The sequence below is a fragment of the Manis pentadactyla genome, chromosome 18 (assembly GCF_030020395.1).
Source record: "Manis pentadactyla isolate mManPen7 chromosome 18, mManPen7.hap1, whole genome shotgun sequence".
NCBI lineage: Eukaryota > Metazoa > Chordata > Mammalia > Pholidota > Manidae > Manis > Manis pentadactyla.
In genome coordinates, this window is record NC_080036.1 from 25199389 (window position 1) to 25218558 (window position 19170).

The 19170-nt window shown below is 41.6% G+C and overlaps 1 protein-coding gene across 12 annotated transcripts in view; it reads left to right on the top strand.

Annotated features, from left to right (window-relative positions):
* AGBL1 (AGBL carboxypeptidase 1) overlaps nt 1-19170 on the top strand; it is an 834111-nt gene that overhangs the window by 545588 nt on the left and 269353 nt on the right. Inside the window, exon 23 of one of the 12 annotated variants that reach the window (XM_057494805.1) lies at nt 2962-3019. The exons of the other annotated variants lie outside the window; for them this stretch is intronic. Coding sequence (XP_057350788.1) covers nt 2962-3004 — 43 coding nt within the window. The 3' untranslated portion in view covers nt 3005-3019. Of the gene's footprint in view, nt 1-2961; nt 3020-19170 lie in introns of those variants that run through there. 12 annotated transcript variants of the gene reach the window in all.

A 19170-nucleotide genomic window follows, 5' to 3' on the forward strand; every position in this document is an offset into this window, starting at 1 on the left:
AGTCATCATACTTAATGTGTTTTATTAAACTCCATCCCCAAGGGATTGAAAGTAGTCTATAGAATTCCCCATTCTTTCTATGACTTTTAATAGTAATTAATGTTCCTAATAAAACATTTATTCTGGGAAAGAAGCACCATAACATTTTATTCATGCTCCTTCCTCCACTCAACATATGCACTTTAAATATGAGAAATTTGAGACTCAAAGAATGGTTAAATTGACCAAAAAAGCATCAGGGGGACTGGCTAGACATATAAATGAATGGAATAGAATTGAAAGTTCAGATATAAACCATACATCCATGGCCAATTGATTTTCAACAAAGATGTCAAAACCATTCAGTGGGGAAAGAAAATATTTTTCTAAGAAATAATATTGGGACAACTGGATATCTACATGCAAAAAAACTGAAGTTGGGTCCCTGCCTCATATCATATACAAAAATGAACACAAAATGGATTATGGACCTAAATGTAAGAGCTAAAATTGTAGAAGTCTTAGAAGAAAACATAGGTAAAAATCATTAAGATCTTACTTTGGGCATTGATTTCTTAAATAATCACCAAAAGCACAGGTGACAACAGGAAAAAAAAAACAGATAAATTAGGCTTCATCAAAATTAAAAACTTTTTCACATTAAAGAACACTATAAAGAAAGTAAACAATAATCCCAAAGAATGGGAGGAAGTATTTTCCTACCATTTATCTAATAATGGTCTAGTATCCAGAATATATAATAACAGCCACAAAAAGATGAACAATTCAATTTTTAAAAAATGGACAAAGGTCATGCATAGACTTCTCTCCAAGGAAGATATACAAATGACCAATGAGTACAGGGAAAGATGCTCAAAGTTATTAGTCGTTAAAGAAGTAAAAATGCAATGAGATACTATTTCATGCCTGCTAGGATGCCCTTCATGAGTAAATAAGTGTTGATAAGGTTATGGAGAAATTGGAACCGTCACATATTGTTGGTGTAAATGTAAAATGGTGTATCCACTGCAGAAAGAAGTTTGCTGGTTCCTTAAACAGTTCAACATAAATCACCATATAACACAATTCTACTAGACTTAAATCCAAAGAATTAAAAGCATATGTCCAAACAAAAACTTATCCTGCTAGGTGTTCATAACATTCATACGTGAATGTTTTTGCACTAGTTTCCACATTAGCCCAACAGTGAAAACAACTCAACTGTCCATCCTCTGATGAATGGATAAGCAAAGTGTGGTATATCCACACAATGGAATATTATTCAGCCATAATAAGAAATAAATGACTGATAAAGACTGATATGTGCTTGCAACAGTAAAAACCCTATGCTGCATGAAAGAAATCAGTTTACAAAAGACCACATGTTGTATGATTCCATTTTTATGAAATATTCAGTGGGCAACTTTGAAGAGGCAGAAAGCAGATTAGTGAATGCAGGTTGCTGTGGGGAAGAGAGAATGGGGTGAGTGCCGAATGGATGTGGAGTTACTTTTTAGGGGGATGTTCTGACACTACAGAGCGTTGATGGTCACACAGCATTGTGAATATATGAAAAGCCACTTAATCGTACACTTTAAAGTGGCTAGACTGGTGAGTTTTATGTTATGAGAACTTTACCATAAAGGGAAAAAGAACAAGTGTGTGGGGGTCTCAAGTTTATTACTTCCACATTGGTCCCCTTTCCCCCAACTCTGTATTCAGTGATTTTCTGAAACTGGACAGCCTTTAGGCATGTAACGGCGATTGGCTCTGTAGTAGAAATGTTTTGCTGATCCCCTGTGTAGCACACTGGGATGGGGGTAGCGCTAGCCTTTCACTTCTGAACACAGAGCTACACGCAGACAATTGAATAGCTAGTTTTGTAGTTGTGCTATTTTTGCAGAACAAGTCTCAAAGTGGACACAATGAGCTGTGTCATCACATCACAGCAGGTTCCTAATTAGAGGGCCACCCGTGGGACCAGAACCTGCTAAAAAGCAAGAAAATTGCCACAAGAGGAAAAATGGTAGACTCCATACCTTAGGGACAATCAGTTAATCAGTTTCAGGACCTGGTGCTGAGGGCCATGTGCTAAAGGTCAGCTGAAGAAGATGGCTATCAGAACCTGCAAGCTCTTTTCCGTAGCTCTGATGGCTGCACTGTCCAGTGCTGGTACTGTAGCCCCAGTTGGAATCCTCAGGTTTAATTGTCAGACCATCAATTCTCATTGACTACCTGCTCTGGCCTGGATCCCTGGGTGGTGGGAAGGACTAGCAGGGGGAGACAAATCATGGTGGAAGAAGGCTGAGGGGTGGAGTCCCGCTGTGATGTCTGACAGCTGATCGTTGTCTCTTCTAATTGAAATGCAGTTGATACGTGGTACTGTATTTGTTTCAAGTATATTACTTGGCCATAAAAAAAAATAAATCTTGCCATTGACAGCCATCCTTTATAAAGTCTTTGGGGCTTTAGGAGAGGGACTGGCATTTTGTGGAGCACTCAGACATGCTCATCCTTGAAATAAGGGCTCCTTGAACACTCCTTGGGGCCCCCACTACCTGGGCTGGCAAACATGACTCTGGAGTTACTTGCTAGAGATTTAGCTCCAGTGGGTGATGTTCAGGAACTCAGCTGTCCCATCCGAAGGTCGGTGTCGCTCTCAGCCCACCTCCCCACACAGGCATTGGGCTGGTAAGCAGTCTGTTTTCTTTTTGGTCTTATAGCCCAAAAGGGAGGATGTGGCCCCACTTTCACTGGGTTAAGCAAATGTCATGTGTCCACCTTGTGCCCAGGACTGTATGGTAGTTTTCTTACATGGGTTGAACAATTGAATTTTCCCATCCACCCTATGAAGCCCCCCTTGGTTTTATTGTATCCAAATTAAGATGCATAGGCTCAGGCTCAGAGAAATGGAATGATTTTACCCAACGTCATACAAGTAACTGGTGGACCCAGCATTCTCTCATTCTTTCTGATCCAAAGGCCACGTTTGCTCCATCTCACACTGGGAAAAGTGAAGACATAAGCGGGCTGACTGGACATTTGGTCTGTCAGAAAAGTAAATGTCATCGCACTTTGAACATAATATACTCTGTCCTCTCATTTTCGTCACAAAGGATCATCTCTAAGCCCCAAAGGCACACAAGTGAGTTCTCCAAACCTGAAGCAGTTGGTCTCAATCGATCCTTTGGCATCAAGTATGTGCAAGGGTCAAAGATGAAACCTGCATTGCTTGCCTCTTGTACACCACTGTCCAAAATGCCCTTCACCACAAGCAACTCACACCCAGGATGTGACCAGAATATTTAAGAAGGACTGAAGAGGTAGCTATGGCTCCGGGCTATGAAATCATTCTGGTTTCATACTCTTAGCAACTCACGCAGCACTGAAAGGCGATGTTTGGTTTTGGAGCAATGGTCAGCATCTGTGGCTCGAGGCCACAATCCAGTCCTCTGCCTGTTGTTTTTTTTTTTTTTGAGAGGGCATCTCTCATATTTATTGATCAAATGGTTGTTAACAATAAAATTCTGTATAGGGGACTCAATGCACAATCATTCATCCACCCCAAGCCTAATTCTCTTCAGTCTCCAATCTTCTGAAGCATAACGAACAAGTTCTTACATGGAGAACAAATTCTTACATAGTGAACAAGTTACATGGTGAACAGTACAAGGGCAGTCATCACAGAAGCTTTCGGTTTTGATCACGCATCATGAACTATAAACAATCAGGTCAAATATGAATATTCGTTTGATTTTTATACTTGATTTATATGTGAATCCCACATTTCTCCCTTATTATTATTATTATTATTTTTTTTAATAAAATGCTGAAGTGATAGGTAGATGCAAGATAAAGGTAGAAAACATAGTTTAGTGTTGTAAGAGAGTAAATGTAGATGATCAAGTGTGTGCCTGTAGACTAAGTGTTAATCCAAGCTAGACCAGGGCAATAAAACATCCACGGATGTCCTCTGCCTGTTTTTTTATAAATAAAGTTTTATTGGAACACAGCCACATCCATTTGTTTACACGTTGTTCCAGGCTACAAGGCTGAGTTGAATAGTTACATCAGAGAGCATATGGTCCACAAAGCCTATAATATGTATTACTTGACCCTTTACAGAGAAAGGTTTTCAAGTCCCGTTTTAAGGTTCAGGAGGGAAGGGGCTTCTGGGTCTTCCCCACTATGAAGTGGAAGTCGTGGTTTCAGTGAAATGAATTGTGGCAGGGCTGAGTCAGCTATGAGGCCCCTGAGAGGCCCTGCTGTGGTACATGGAACAGGGACTTGGGATCAGAAAACGCTGAGTTCAAATTGAAACAATTTTCTGGCTATGTGCATTTAGGGAAGTCACTCAACTACTCTGAATCAAATCGTCTGTGAAGTGTACATCGTAACTCTTACCTTGCAGGATGATTTACAGATTAAGTGAGATGGATATTTGGAGCACCTAGTTGAATGCCTGGCACAGAGCACTTCTCATTAAACGGCATTTACTATGTGTCTCTACAAGGACTGAATCTCCATGTCGTGAAGGCCTCAATCCCAATAATGCATGGATGGCCTAGAGGAGGCTTGAGGGCTTTGAAGCTCTAAAAATGGAATGGAAAAGCAGAGGCATGTCAAGAAAGTAGCAAAACTGTCTCTTCTTTCCTTTACCTTGTTCATCTTTCTCAGACCAGAGACCTGTTATCCTGGAGGCATCTTATCTTGCCCACTCTGGTGAATAAAAAATGTACCAGGCAATTGCAAATTGCTGATAACTCCTTCACTATTGATCTCTGCCTTTGGCTCAGCCAACTCAGGTTACCGAGTGAGTGATCTTTGCAGCTGATCACAATCGACATAGATCAGGACAAAGGGGTCTGGTTTAAATATTTCTATGCAGAAAGTCTATGCTGAAAAGTGCACGTGTGTGTGTGTGTGCATGCACACACACAGAGAACAGTACAGATGCATTTTTAGTGGCAAGGACCTTCAAGTCAGAGATGCCCATCATATTTAAGCAGAGGAATGGACAGGATCCATCAGCAAGATGGATAGAAACAAAACCTGGACCAACCTGTAATGGGACGAAGGCAGCCAGGGGAGGTGCAAGCCAAGGCTAAGATCAGAAGCTGGATGTGAGCCAGAGCTTCTTTTTTTGATATGACCTTGTGCCAAATGATATCCTGTTAATGTGTCAGTCAGGGTTTTAGTTTAAGCAAAAAGAGATTTATAAGGGGCAATTCGTTATTATGCAGAATCTCTTGGAGGGTCATACAACTAAGCTAGGTGCTACCCAGCCGTAAGCAGTGCAGCCAAGAGAAGTGCCCAGCTGCTCAGGGAGATGGTTCCAACCCGAATCCTGGGGCTGTCCCTGTAGTCCCTCGGTACCCATTTAGGCTTCCTGCCACAAAATCAAACTTCCACTATTTCTGCAGGAAAAAACAGCTGCCTCAGACACATGCTTGTCAGAAGAGGAAGGCAGCCACTGGCTCACTGTGCCTCCTGCCTTCAAACTCCTGAATGAGGGTGACTGTGGTGGAAGCCGGCCACCCCTAGAATCCTAACTGCAAGGGAGGCTGGGAAATCTAGACTTCAGCCTTCCAGCCTTGACTGGAATTCATGCCGCAAGGGTGTGGTAATGCGTTCAGTGAGTCGACCCATAATGCCCTTCAAACCTGAATTACATTTAAACATGGCATGAACAAACGACATGGGATGCTCAGTTTTGTTTGTCATCCCAGGAGAATGCTCAATCCCTGGCCATTCTTAGAAATTTGAATCAAGAAGACCCTGCTTCTCTTTGTTAGGAAGATTATTACCACCCATTAAGTGAGCCGTTACTTTGTAAGGGTGAAAAGTTAGACACTTGACATGCATACCTTTGTCCTGTAATGAGATAAATATAATTTATTCCAAGTTAGCTCTGGGAAAGCTGAAGGAAAGACAATTTAAATAACTTGTCCTGTTTGCACCATTTACAAGGTAGGTAGTACGTCTGGATTTCCGAGGCTTGCCCTTTGATCGTTAGGTTGAGAAGCTCAGAATCTCATTGATCAGAGAATTGGAAGAAATAGCACTTAGGAGACAAGATAGTCAGTTGCTGGTGGCAGTTCTTTCTTTCTTCTCATTATTGTTTTAAGTAAGCCTCCTGGATGGGGAAACTTTAAGGAGTCATGAGGAGTTGGGGAAGGAGCTTGTTTGCTTGGCCATCATCAATTTAGGACCCTGGCGGAAAGTAAAATAAAGAACATATTTTATCTGAGGTGAGTCTTCCTTTTGGGAACAGCCTCTACACCAGACTATCATACTAGCCCTCAGTGTCTGGATTCAGAGTCCTATCTAGTTTGAATGTCATCTCTGGTTCCTTTTTTTTGGCATCCTAATAGACTCGTGACTTTCCAGGGCCTCTTATTACGGGCAGAAATCCCTAGACAGCCCTCCTCTCCCCCATATTAAATAAATCTATCTCTGATATCTTCAAAAATACCTGAGCACGGAGAAGTGGTCAGTCCTGAGGGCAGGGAAAAGGGTTGGGTGTTAAGACTCATGCAGACCCAAGAAACTGCGTGCAAAGCAACATTCTCTTCGTTATACATCAGGATAGTTAATGTACTTGGTCATTCCACAAACACTGATTTCTTAATATTCTCACTTGTTTTCAGAGGAGCTCATTGGATTAATAAACAAAAAGGTCTCCTATATTATGATTGAATTAGCTCAATTCTAGAATTCTTGCTCTAGGGGAATCTTGCAGGCTCCAAGCAGTTGGGGAAATGGAATAAGTACTTTGACCTTCGCTTCTATTTTTTTTATTGACTTTGAACAAAAAAAAACAAAGTCCCAACATCATCTTAAATCTGCAAGCCATTTTGAAATTCTTAGCTGAAAAGTACCAGGGAATTGCATATAAAACTAATCATTACCTTGTAATGAAATGGTTCTGCAAATTACTGCTTAATAATACTTGAAGTCATCAAAAAGTTCAAAGATTAATTACCATGTAACTGGCAGTGTTTGGATCGGAAAATTAAGGTTCCAGTGAAGAACAGAAAAATAGTCACATAATTACCCAGGTATAAAATGCAGCTTAATACGTTCAGGATGTTACGGGCTTCTCAAAATAGCAGATTCTTTTTGAGAACATCAAGTAATTTTTTCATCATTCTTATTTCTCGTCGGCCAATATCATGCTTGTTTACTAATCTGTAGCTGGTGGACACTTTCTCTTTAGCAAACAACTGCACCACCATGAAATAGTTGGATTGATATCATCTGATAGGATATTATTGCTTTTTGTCATGGATCCTGGCAATTAATAGGCACATGTGATTTACACATATTATTTTGAGACATTCTGATGAAACTTAGGTGGCAAAAAAAAAATGCCAGCATAACTACAAAATGTTTCAAACCATGTAAAGAGACTTTCAGTGTATCAATGTGCCATTTGAATCAAGGATTTTTAAAACTTTTTATTTTATCTTTCTACCCCTCTATACATTTACAAGTAGTATACCCTGGGAGACAAGCAATAAGACAGGCCAGCATTTCCTTCAAAAGCTTCTAGGACAGAAAGAAACCTGAAATCTTGAACCCAGGTCATTTCTTCCATAAGCACATTTGGCATTCAAGCACTTCACCTCATGTATTTCCAACCACTTCATTCTCACTCCACATACCTAATTCAAAAGTTTGGCTTACACCACAGGCCTCTTATGTTTTTAGGTAGGTTTTTTTTTTCTAAGTGAGACATAATTTAAAAATTCAATTTGGCAAGTTGTGCCAGGTTCAAACAGGAGCCATACGCTAGCAACCACCATCTGGCAAGTTTGTTTCAGAACACTTCTAGCATGCTGTCTACCCCGTTTGAAAATATTTGCTCTACAGTTACCTGGCTGATTATAAAATGCAAGGTCACTTCCAGGGAGAGAAGTGGAAAATGGAGGAACAGAAGAAAGAAGACTGGCCAGAAAGAGAAAACTGCATTATCTGATGGAAGACAAAAACTTTTTATCAGAAGCAACACAGTTGCTGAAATAGGTTAGAACAGGTGGCATTTTAAGGGGGAGATAAGTTAAATACCAACTAAAGATTAGTATTGAGGAACTTTTTAAGGCAAATTTTGCCAACAAAGGGCCCTTGAGTATGAAATAGACGTCTCCTCTTGGTACATGCTTGTCTTCAGAGAAAAAGCTAGAACTTCTGTGTGCAGTGCCTCCTGGGGCCCATCATCCCATCACCAGCTCACAGTTCCAAAGACTGCTTCTTCCTGTAGTAACGACCAGCGTGGGTCTCTGGTTCTGTTCTGCTCCTTTTCTAAATTCTGTCTGGAAGCAAAACTCTCTCTTGGAAAAATGTTGGGGAGAGGCAAAAAAGAAAAGAAACAAACATGTTTTTCCTTAGCTTAAAATCATTAATAATCCCCCTTTAATTACATAAGCATGTATAAAAGCCTATCACAGCCCATGCTTTGCTCTTCTGAATCTGTTGCTTGTCACTCTGATGAGCTATTTCTAGTTTATTTGAGACCTGTCCATGGGTGGCAGTCCCCATGCACAGGATGGCAAGCTTTTATGTTCCCTTGCAAGATATTTCCTTTTTTAACAGCTTTCCTAGTGGAAAATACTACATACCCAAGAACTTCTCCTGGAATCCATCTGTATTTATCTGACATATATATATATATAGATCTTATCTACCTATGTATCCATCTATTGTTATCATCTACATCTATCTACCCATCTATCCATTTCTATCTATCATATATCTATCTATCTATCTATCTATCCATCTATCTATCTATCTATCTACCTACCTACCTACCTACCTACCTGTCTATCATCAACTAACATCTATCCATCTAGATATTTTTTTAGCTTTCATCACGAATGTATCTCCATCACAGCAGAGATTTAAAGTCTCTCCCAATACATATCACAGGAAGATTTGATGGATTTGTGATTAAAGCATGAATCTCTCTGGGAAAGAAAAGCAAGAACTGATAAACAGAAAGATCATTGCTACTGTGGCTACATGCACCCTCTGGAGAAAGACAACAGGAACCTGCAGATCGGGAATGGGACTCAGAATCTGGTCAGTTTATGGTGGAGATGACATGGTTAAACTTTGCCAACAACTCATGCTATGAAAATTTGGGAGAATTTAACTTTATTTCCTTTGGGGATTAAACAGCTCTCTAGACAGTGGGAATAAGCCCTGGAAACATTTTTCATGATAGTGAAGGATATAAACTCGCTGAGCCCTTTTTTGTGGGTTGTGGAGGGATGCTAAGTCTGTGAGTTCCCTTGACAGGTTCCATATACACAACCAGTCAGCAGTATTTGTTTTCTTCCAGTTTAACTCCTCTGCTCTCTACTATGAATCATATTTTTTTAGACTTGGGACTATTTTCCCATTCTCAAGTGAATCAGAAACTTTTCTAATGAGTTTTTCTACTCTTCCAATGTTCAATAAAAAGCAATTTGTGATGGCAGAGGCTGTGTACGAATTCACCGTGGCATCGCCGTTCCTAGCAGAGCCTAGCTAGCACTTAGCAGGACCTCAGTAAAGATCTCTGACCTCATGTACCTTCCATGGGTAAACATCCAAGTTAAATCACAAAGTGGAACCATGTTTCAACAGCAGAGAACCCGATGTAGTTATATAATTCTTCCTGCTCTGTCTTAAATCTAATATATAAATATGTTGACTAAATATGTCCATATAGCACATGAAAACAAATAAAGAGATTCAGTTTCTTTAAGATAGGAACTGGGCACACATATCATTGTTCCTGGCCTCGAGGGGCTTGCAGTCAAATGGGAGGGACAGATGAAAAATAGATCATCTCAACCCTGTGCTGTAAATGTAGTTTATGGAGCTATTGGGCATAAAGGTGGGGTAAGGGTAAAGTACAAGCATGTGTGGCCAGGCAGACCTGGATCCAAATTGTGGCTCACTCACTCATTAGTCATGGTAAATCACCGTTGTCCCTTAACCTTTCTGAGCTCCAGTGTCTTTATCTATAAACAGGATAAAATAAAGTGCTTAATCCAGGGCTACTGGAAGGTTTTCGATGATAGAAAATAGGACCTTATACAGTATTTGATCAGTTGTTTGGATTATTAACTGTTCCCCCAGAATCAGGGAAAGTTTCCCCAGGGAAATGAGTTTTCCTTTGTATTTTTTGCTGGGAACTCCAGCCTAACAAAGAGGCAGCAAGATGGTGAGGGGTTTCAATTTGTTTAATATAGTGAAGCCTCAGATCTGGTGCCGATACTAATATGTGACCTGCTTCATTTCAGAAAAGATCAGAGGCAACTCTCGCATCTTATGGGTGGTGCATCTGAGCCATGTGAGATCGTTGGCATCTCTCCTTTGAGTTTTCTCTGATCTTCCAGCTATTTGGGATTTAGTAAACAATACAACAGTATTGCTTTTGCTTCTTGGTAAGGAGCAAATTCATCCTAAAAGCCTTGAACAAAGGAGAATGGTAAGGGTATAGGGCGGTGGTTCGCAACCTGGGATGACTGTGGCCCCTAAGAGATGGTTGGTGACCTTGTGGATTGTCACAGCTGAGGAGGGAGGGTGGCAGCTACTAGGTGAAGGCAAAGGGATACTTCTGAGTATCTTACAGGGCACAGGACAGCCCCACAGCAGAGAATGATCTGGCCCAGTGTGTCAAGAGCACTAGAGTTGAGAAATGCTGGCATGGGGAGAGAGAGCGTGCGTTAGTGTTTATGACAAGCCTGTCGCCCAGTGGTTTGTTGAGGACATCTCAGGGAAAAGGACATGAAGGAAGCCTACTCATAGCAATGGTACTGGGCTAGAGGACAAAGGTCCTTGGACTATGGGAAGGCACAGAAAATTCAGCACTGTGAATTTTTAATTAATCTTGTATATTTAAAATTAGTAAGAAAAATTGAAGAAGTGGAAAGAACCACCATAATTTCCAACAGGAGTCATTTACATTTTAGTGTGTCTGAGAAAGGGGGAGGGGACCACTGATTAGTGCATATCTGTGACAAGCTCTAAGTAGATCTCAATTTTGTTAACAAAATAACAACTTAAGGCAAGTGGCATTACTTGCCACTCTGGAATTGGGTTCACAAACACACCCCTGATCAATGACAAAATCAGAATGTCATACAGAACTTTGGGACCCATTTGTAACTCACATTTCTCCCTTTGCTGGTTTCCTGCCTCAAGCCAGTGGGGGAGGCAGAAGCACCCCAAAACATCCAAATGAAACATGCAAATGGCTACAACAGCAGCATTAAATCTGGCCTCAGGAAAGATGCAAACCTGGAGGAGGCGAAGCCAAATGGGGACGCTGCGCGTGTGTCCTGATGGCGATTTAATGCGCTCCTGAACTGGAAGAGGTGCAATGCCAGCTGGCTGGGCTGTGGCCCAAGATGCACCTCAGACAAGCTGGGGGAAACAGAAACAAGCTGTTCTCTCATGCTCAGAAAGAGCCGGATCACTGTTCCTGGGGAAGGCGTCACAGGGGACGTGGAGGGACGCGTGAGGTGTGGGGTGGAGGACGAGGTCCTGCACTCTTCAGTCCACATGGCGGGAAAGTCCTAAAGGGTCTGAGTCTCTAAGTGCCAAAGCCACCAGGCAAGAATTATTTTCCAGCCTCGCTACCTACAGAGAAAAGAACCATTGACAGCCAGAAACCATGGGCTGTGTGCCGAGGGCTCACAGCTAATGCAGGAGAGTTTAGGTTAGCGAGCAAGGGAAGCGTCATGAGACAGCCGTCGGGGAGTGAGTGGGTCCCCTGGGAAGGGGCTGAGGGACTCCCAGCACCAAGCCTCTGGAACGCATTAGGTAAAATGATTGTGAGGGACTCGGATGGTCTTTTCTGGCCCCAGGAGATAATTAGCGAGCTGACAGAGCTGTTTCACCCAGGGGCCAATGACAGATTATAACAATCCATTGTTTCTACAAAAAAAAAAAAAAAGAGAAAAAGAAGGTGGTTCTTTTAACCTTCTTTCTCAAAGTAAATTTTATGTCTGTAAAGATCACCAGACAAATAGGCCCTAGAGGCTGCCATGTTCTAGTGACTTCACCGAGTCAAAGCCAGGCAGGAGCCTCCTCTGAATCTCCCCACGTCCCTCAAACCCCAGGTCCTCTGCCCGCCCTTTCCCCTGCACAAGACCCCCACTCGGTAGGAGAAGAGGAGTCCTCAGTGCTGAGGGCCGCTCAGCATCTGACCCTCCCTGCTGAGCCCGCTGATGAGCAAGCTGGTTAAAATGAGCAGGACTCTGTGCTGTGCACACGGGCGCCTTGGGAAGTGGGCTGGTGATGCATCTCGTAGAAAACAAGGGGAGGAATTGCCCGCAATGATTTTTAGCTGTGACGAAGACATGAAAGACCAAATGTGGCCTTGGGGTTGGCAGGACATGCTCCTTGATTTTCTATTCCTTGAAATGCCTATCCCTGCCCCCACCCCCACCACCAATTTTTCAGTGGAATAGGAGTATGTTCTTCAAAATGAAATGCTCATTTTGCTCTAAATATACGGGAAAGGCATTGAAAAGTTTTCCATAACCAATTCCATTATAGCACACTGAGCCCTTTATAACCCAGGTGCAATTCCCCAAAGTCCATTCACACTGTGCGGGTCCTAATTAGTTCTTGACAGGCCCACAGGAGTAGAAAAAAATTTTTTTTTAAGTCTATAATGCAGGGGTTAGAGCGCGGCAGCATCTCTAACTTTGGAAAACACCACTAGGGTCTACTTCACCTCAAAAGTCTGCTTCCCCAGAGAATTCTTCCTGCCAAGAACTCATTAGAGCTCAAGGCCCAGCATCTTCCTATCTTGGCTCTACTGATTGGGGGCCCTGTGGGGATTAGGGATTGGGGAGAAGGGCGGGGAGCCTCTAGGAACTTGAAGATATATTCCAGAGACTTGGACCCGCCTCTTTCTCCAGGACAATTCGTTGTCATAGCATGTGACACTCTACGACTCAGATGGCGAGAATGTTACATTGTAGGTCGAGGGGTTGAGCTAGAAGCTGGAGTAATTTCAGCCACTCCTTATGGGCCCTACCAGATAAATCTTAAGCAGACCAGGTGAGCCCAGAATGCTAAACAAGAAGAGGAAATATGACCTGGCAGAGAAAAATGAGGGAGAGATTTCCCTTGAGAAGTGACTGGAAGTGAAGATCCCCGAAAAAAGAATCAAGTTGTTAATACCGTGTACAATTCATGTTTTTGGCCTAGAAATCCCAGGAGGTGCTCCTCAGATTGGTGTTTACATACCATGGTGGGGTGGTAATTAAAGACATGATTAAAGGCCATCTGGAGCTGGCTGTGTCCAAGTTCTGGTTTTAATACCTGCTTGTTACGCAAACTTAAACAAGTTACACTTCCTCTTTCTGCCTCCTGTTTCTTCTTTATAAGATGGGAATAATAGCATCTATCTTAGAGGATATTTCTGAGTACGAATTGAATTAATTTCCATATAAAAGCACTTATAACGGTGCTGATGCAAAGAAAGTAATGTGTAAGTACTCATTACTATTGTGTCGTTAGTATTCTATATTATATTATACACAATTTATATGTTATTTAATTGTATGAATATTTTATAACATAAAATATAATTAATAATAGTTACCATATAAAACCATAGATTATATTCTATGTATTGTGAAACATTATATACTATGTGATATGTCATATCACATATTATTTAGTCTTTATTGGTAACTTATGTCTGCATTGAAGTTCTGAGGATAAAGTTGCATCTCTTTTTTTTCCTCAAAGTTTGTAATTGCTTCCTAAATATCCTGAGAAAAATGACACATAATCTGGCTCAAAACTAGCTCTGACACAGCTGTGGGACCCTGATAAACCTCCTTAAGTACCAATTTCTTGCACTTAAAAATAGGGCTGGGGGAGGGTTTAAATAAGATAAGCAGAGTGGCCCGGCCAGGGCGCTGTGTGTAAGTTACAACTGGGTCAAACTCGTGAGCAGTGGGGCCTGGGAGAAGCTGCACACTTGGCTGGTTGTCTCTGGTCACAAGCATCCCTTCATCTCAGTGTGCCCTAAAGATAGGATCATTTTCTCTGAGTTCCCAGTAAGCAACCTGTTGCAAAGAACTGAAAAGGATATCACATTTGGAGGCCCAAGTCCCAGGCCTGGTACATAGTAGGTGCACCAAAAACATTAGCCTTTGTGGTTGTGTTGATGGCAGGAGTGACTGCAGAGGGAGGATGCAAGGAAGAACAGTTAGTCGTGGTTATTTTTTTCTTGCAGATTTTGTATCTTTTAAAAGTGGACTTGGAGCCCCCCATAATTTTAATTCTTTAAGCCAAGAAGCCACACAGCTTACCAGGGGTGTCTGCATACCTTGGAAGTCCCAGGCATTGGGACAAGTGCCTTGACCTTGGAGCCATGGACAGGAGGTGACAGGAGGCATGAAGGGGCTGCCAGGACATGGGACTTGCAGGGCTTTTAAGTGAATCCTCACCTTGAGTATGAGAGCTGGGCTTTCTGAATCATATTTTCTATCGCCACCTGGGAAAAATAAAGCCTGACTTACAGGGTTTTTACAAGGTATGTGAGATAGAGCAGATGGAAAACAAACACTGTGCCTGCTCTGCTCCACCACCACCCCCAGGCAGGGGCATCAGAGTGCCAATATAGATTCCACCACTTGGTAACTGTGTCTAGCTGGGCAAACCAGGGAAATTTTCAGAGCTTCAGTTTTATTATCTATAAAATAATAATACCAACCTTGATGGGTCAGAGGGGGATGAAGTGAAAAAGGAGAATTACTCCAAGGGAGAGCAATTATTAGACAGCACTTCTCTTCTTCTTTTCCTCCCTTTTCTTTCTTTCAGTGGTTTTCAATTCCTAAAGCTCACACAGAATGACCGTCCTGAGAAATAAGGCGTCTGAGTGCCGGCGGGCCTGTGGTATTCTCTGCATTTCTCAGTTGAGAGAATTCCAGAAGTGGTGCCTGTCCACTCCTGCCCTTCCCTGGAGAAGGTGGTGTTCTCAGTAAAACACAGGTGTGAGGCTCTGCAGAACACCGAGGAGCTGGCCGAGGTTTCAGCAGCGTGACCCTGGCTTGGCGTAGCCGACAAGCTCTTGTTTCTAAGTCCCGCTGTTTTTCTCTCATCCTTAATGATGGCCCACAGCAACTGAATGAAAAGTATATCGTTGGCTGTAAACCTCTTCCACATCTGCTAAAATGAAAAACTGATTGTTTATACTCCACTTTATGATTTTCCCTTCCTGTCTCCCTCCCTCCCTTCCTTCCTTCCAACTTTTCCATTGTTTTTTAGTTGCTTCCATTCTCAGCTGAATCATAGTTTCTTTACCTCTATTAATTCTTCCTGACTTCAGTGTTAGTTGTCTCTACCCTTTCTTTATCATCAGTAACCATGGATCGTTCTTCTCTTTTTTCTTTGTCTAATCCATTCAATAATATGCTCAATGAATATTTATTGATCGCCTCCAATTGGGCCAGACACTGTGTGAGATGCTAAAGAGGAGAACAAAGCCATAATCTTATGGTTTCTTTAATGAATCTCTCTTCTCTGTTTGAAATATTATAAATGAATACATACAGAAGGAGAGGCTTATTACATACTTTGTCTCATTTTATTCTCATCCATATAAGGATTAGGGAAAACAATTAACTTGCCTAAGGTCACTAGCTAGAAAGTGATAGATTCAAGATTCAGTCCAAGATTATTTCACTGGAGCACAATGGTTCATTCTAATTTGGGTATGGTGTGAAATAATTCATGTGGGTCTTCTCATTTTTCTTCTTTTAGAACTGGTTACGTGCACATTTTTACTACCAGGGTCTTCCCGAGACAAAATATGAGGTTGAGAGCACTTTCCTGTGGTGGTTCCCTCTCCCCAAAGCAGCGCCTGCCCCCATTCTGCCAAGGTGAACATCTTTAAGGCCACAGTCCTCCTCCATGTGTACACACGCTGAACAGTTCCATGACCAGGATTCTTGTTTTTCCATCTGTGTCTAGTATTTGTACCATTCCCTCGTACCTTTGCCCTCTGAACTAGATAATTTGATACACTGATGGCGTGTGCTTTCTTGTGAGCAGTTACTACTGTTGGTACTACATTTTGGCTGCTGGAACATTCTGGAGACATTGCCTTGACCCACAAAAAAGCAGTGGTTGAGAAAGTCCGTAGTCCCTAGAGGTTATGGAAAGACTGCGTGGATTTGGGGAACTTCCAGTCATCCTGAATCATCTTCTAAAGACACTTAGGTCTATTTGACTTCAATGAGCAGCAATTTAACATCTACAGCAGTTTGGTAGACTACAAAGCTTCAGTTAATACTGAAATTCAGGCTGCTCAGGAAAGACTGAAAAACTTCGAAGGAGACAAATAGCTGTGAAGGTGGCTTTACGCTTCTCGTGTATGAGTTTTGCATGTTATTTAATTGGTCACAGCTCTGTTGGAATATTAGGTTTTTAATGAGATAAATAAGGTATTACCTATAACATAAATACTTGGAATGGCGACATTGGATTCCAGAGGGTTTTTTTTTTACGCCCATTAAAACACCTTACTGATTCAGCCCTGGGTGCACTCCACCTTGAAGCGAGAGATTTGGCAGCCCCCGTGAATGTCTCTCAAGTGAGTTCCAAAGTAGGATTGGTGACACAAATCTCAACTGTAATATACATTAGTCCCAGGGATGAAAGTACAGCACAGAGAATATGGCCAGTGGTTCTGTAACATCTTTTTGTGTTGTCAGATAGAAACTACACTAGTTGGGGTGAGGATTTAATAATGTCTATAATGTTTAAATCATTCCGCTATATACTTGAAACCAGTATAATATTGTATATCGACTATGCTTTAATAAAAAGAAATGTATGAAGGTTTTGTAAAAATCACCAGTTCTCCCTTCCTCAGAACAAAGCCGATTGCAGTCTGCTGCAATGAGTGCGAAGGGGAGAGAGAAGCACACACCATCTGTAACACTGTCTTCTTAGGTGTTTGACTCGTCGCTGTTCCTTCTGAGTGAGGAGGGGTTTTCTCATCTGTTCTTTAGCTACAACACAACCAAAGGTTTTCTCACTGCTTCCAGTACGCACAGCCTGTAGGGAATGACCATTTCACCTTCTCGACTCAAAGGCATGAGATTGCCCATCTCTCTCTGCCTGCGCCTCCTGTCATGTGGCTTTCCTCTTGCCGTCTTTCTTTAAACCCTATTAATCAGCACCTCTGAAAGGTCCCATCACAGAGAATATTTAAAGTGTGACAAGATAATACACTAGGAAATATATGGTGGGGATTAGTATAGTCCTGGCAGGGCTAAACGAGCTAAACTATCTCAGTCTTCAGTGTGGCTCTGATTGATTAACCCCATTTCTCAGAATCTTTAAGTACAGATTTCTCTCTGTACCGAAGCTTGTGAGTGGCCCAGTTCGGAGGAGAAGTGTTTTCTCACTGGTGTTCTTTCTTCGTTGTAGAAGTGTCCTTACTCTGAAACCCCAACCCTTGTCTCTAAAACATTCGTTGGATCAGCAAATAGGATTGCATTCCTTTATGTGCTAGTCACATGGCATGAGGCTGGGGAGGACGAACCCGAGCCACAGGCAGCTCTTAGTCTCAAAAAGAATATTGATCAGTGTGATGCCTTTTGGACACACAGAGGAGAGAATGCTTAACTTTGCCTGTAACTCCAGAGGAGGCAACATAGGAGCCACATCTCAAGGGACTGGTTATTGTTCACCAAACAAGTGGACCAAAGAAGGTTATTATAAAAGCAGGGTGGTGAAGTGATGGGCAAACATAGGGATAATTCTTGGACTATTAATTGGAAATGAAGCCACTTAGTATGTCTAGAGTTTGAGCGTCTGGTGGAGAGGTAGAAAAGGATAAACAGCAAGACCAGCTAAATGAAGAAATAGCCTATAAAATTTGCCAGGGAGCTTGCCCTTTGACCTGTAGGTAGTGGGGAACCATTGAACACATTTTAGCAGAGGAGAGCTTTAAAATGATCACTATGGGAGGATAAAAGGGTGAAACCCAGAGGGGCATAGCTGGTGGGGGGGGTCAAGAGGCTACTGGAAAAATTTAGGTAGAATGTATATAGATTAGTAGGATATGGGCTTCAGGTGTGACTCGGGTTCCTTCTGCAGATACCTTTCTCTCTTGGGCCCCTCTAACATTTTGTTTCATTTGAAAGAACAAAGGTAAAACCAACTCTCCATGAAAATCAACTCTCTCAAATATATTCTAATATATTCTAACAAACTCTCTGTGTCCTTCTAGGTCCTGCATAAAAAGTTCTTCAAATTCTCCTTATGTTTTATTTAAACATAATTGAATATTTAAATCTATGGCAGTTCTGTTGGTCAATGATTATGGGATATTCTTAGTCTCTCAAGATTCTAGAAGCATCAGTCCCAGATTCCAAGATGTTAGAAATACCTATTGGAAGCACAGTAGCAAAAAAAAAAAAAAAAAAAAAAAAGGCTACAGGTCAATATAAGATGGGACAATTATTTAGTCTTTTTAAACTAACAGAGTTAACACCTATCATTGAGTTTGGAAGGAGTTATAGAAAACATCAAGTTTAAGTTTCTAATTTAGAGTTCATTTCAACCGTATCTTACATACTGATTCATATAACTGGCTATACTTGGGTTCGAGCTACTTAGCCACTCCAAAGTTGAGTTTCTTTAACTCTGAAAAGCAGTGGAAAACAGCTTTGCCTCCTTCTCAAGTCAATCAACACATGGAAAAACACTTAATAAACTTTAATGTTATCTCAGAATAAATGGCTTTGATTATAATGTCTAAGGGTAAGTAGCTAATTAGTGACAGAGCCAAGATAAAAACCCAGTTCTCCTGACTTCTGGCCTAACCACATGATGATTTGTTCACTTTGATATTGAATTTTTTCTCAATATACCTCACTCAGTTTCATAAAGAATGTAGCCCAGATATTTTCTTTTCCTGTTGCAAACTAACTTTGTCATATAACACCCACACCCACACCATTATGCTTCCTTCTACCATTACGCTATTCTAACCACTGTTCATCACTTAGAGCAATTCCGTCAGGCAGTGGACTGACACGTACCTTAGAAGAATTGAGAGAGAAAAGGGTCTGTTAAGCTGCTGCTTTAAAATGTCCAATAGCATTCCCAACTTGGCTTCGGCATCATCACACACAAGTTTTGGTGTCCAAGCCCCAC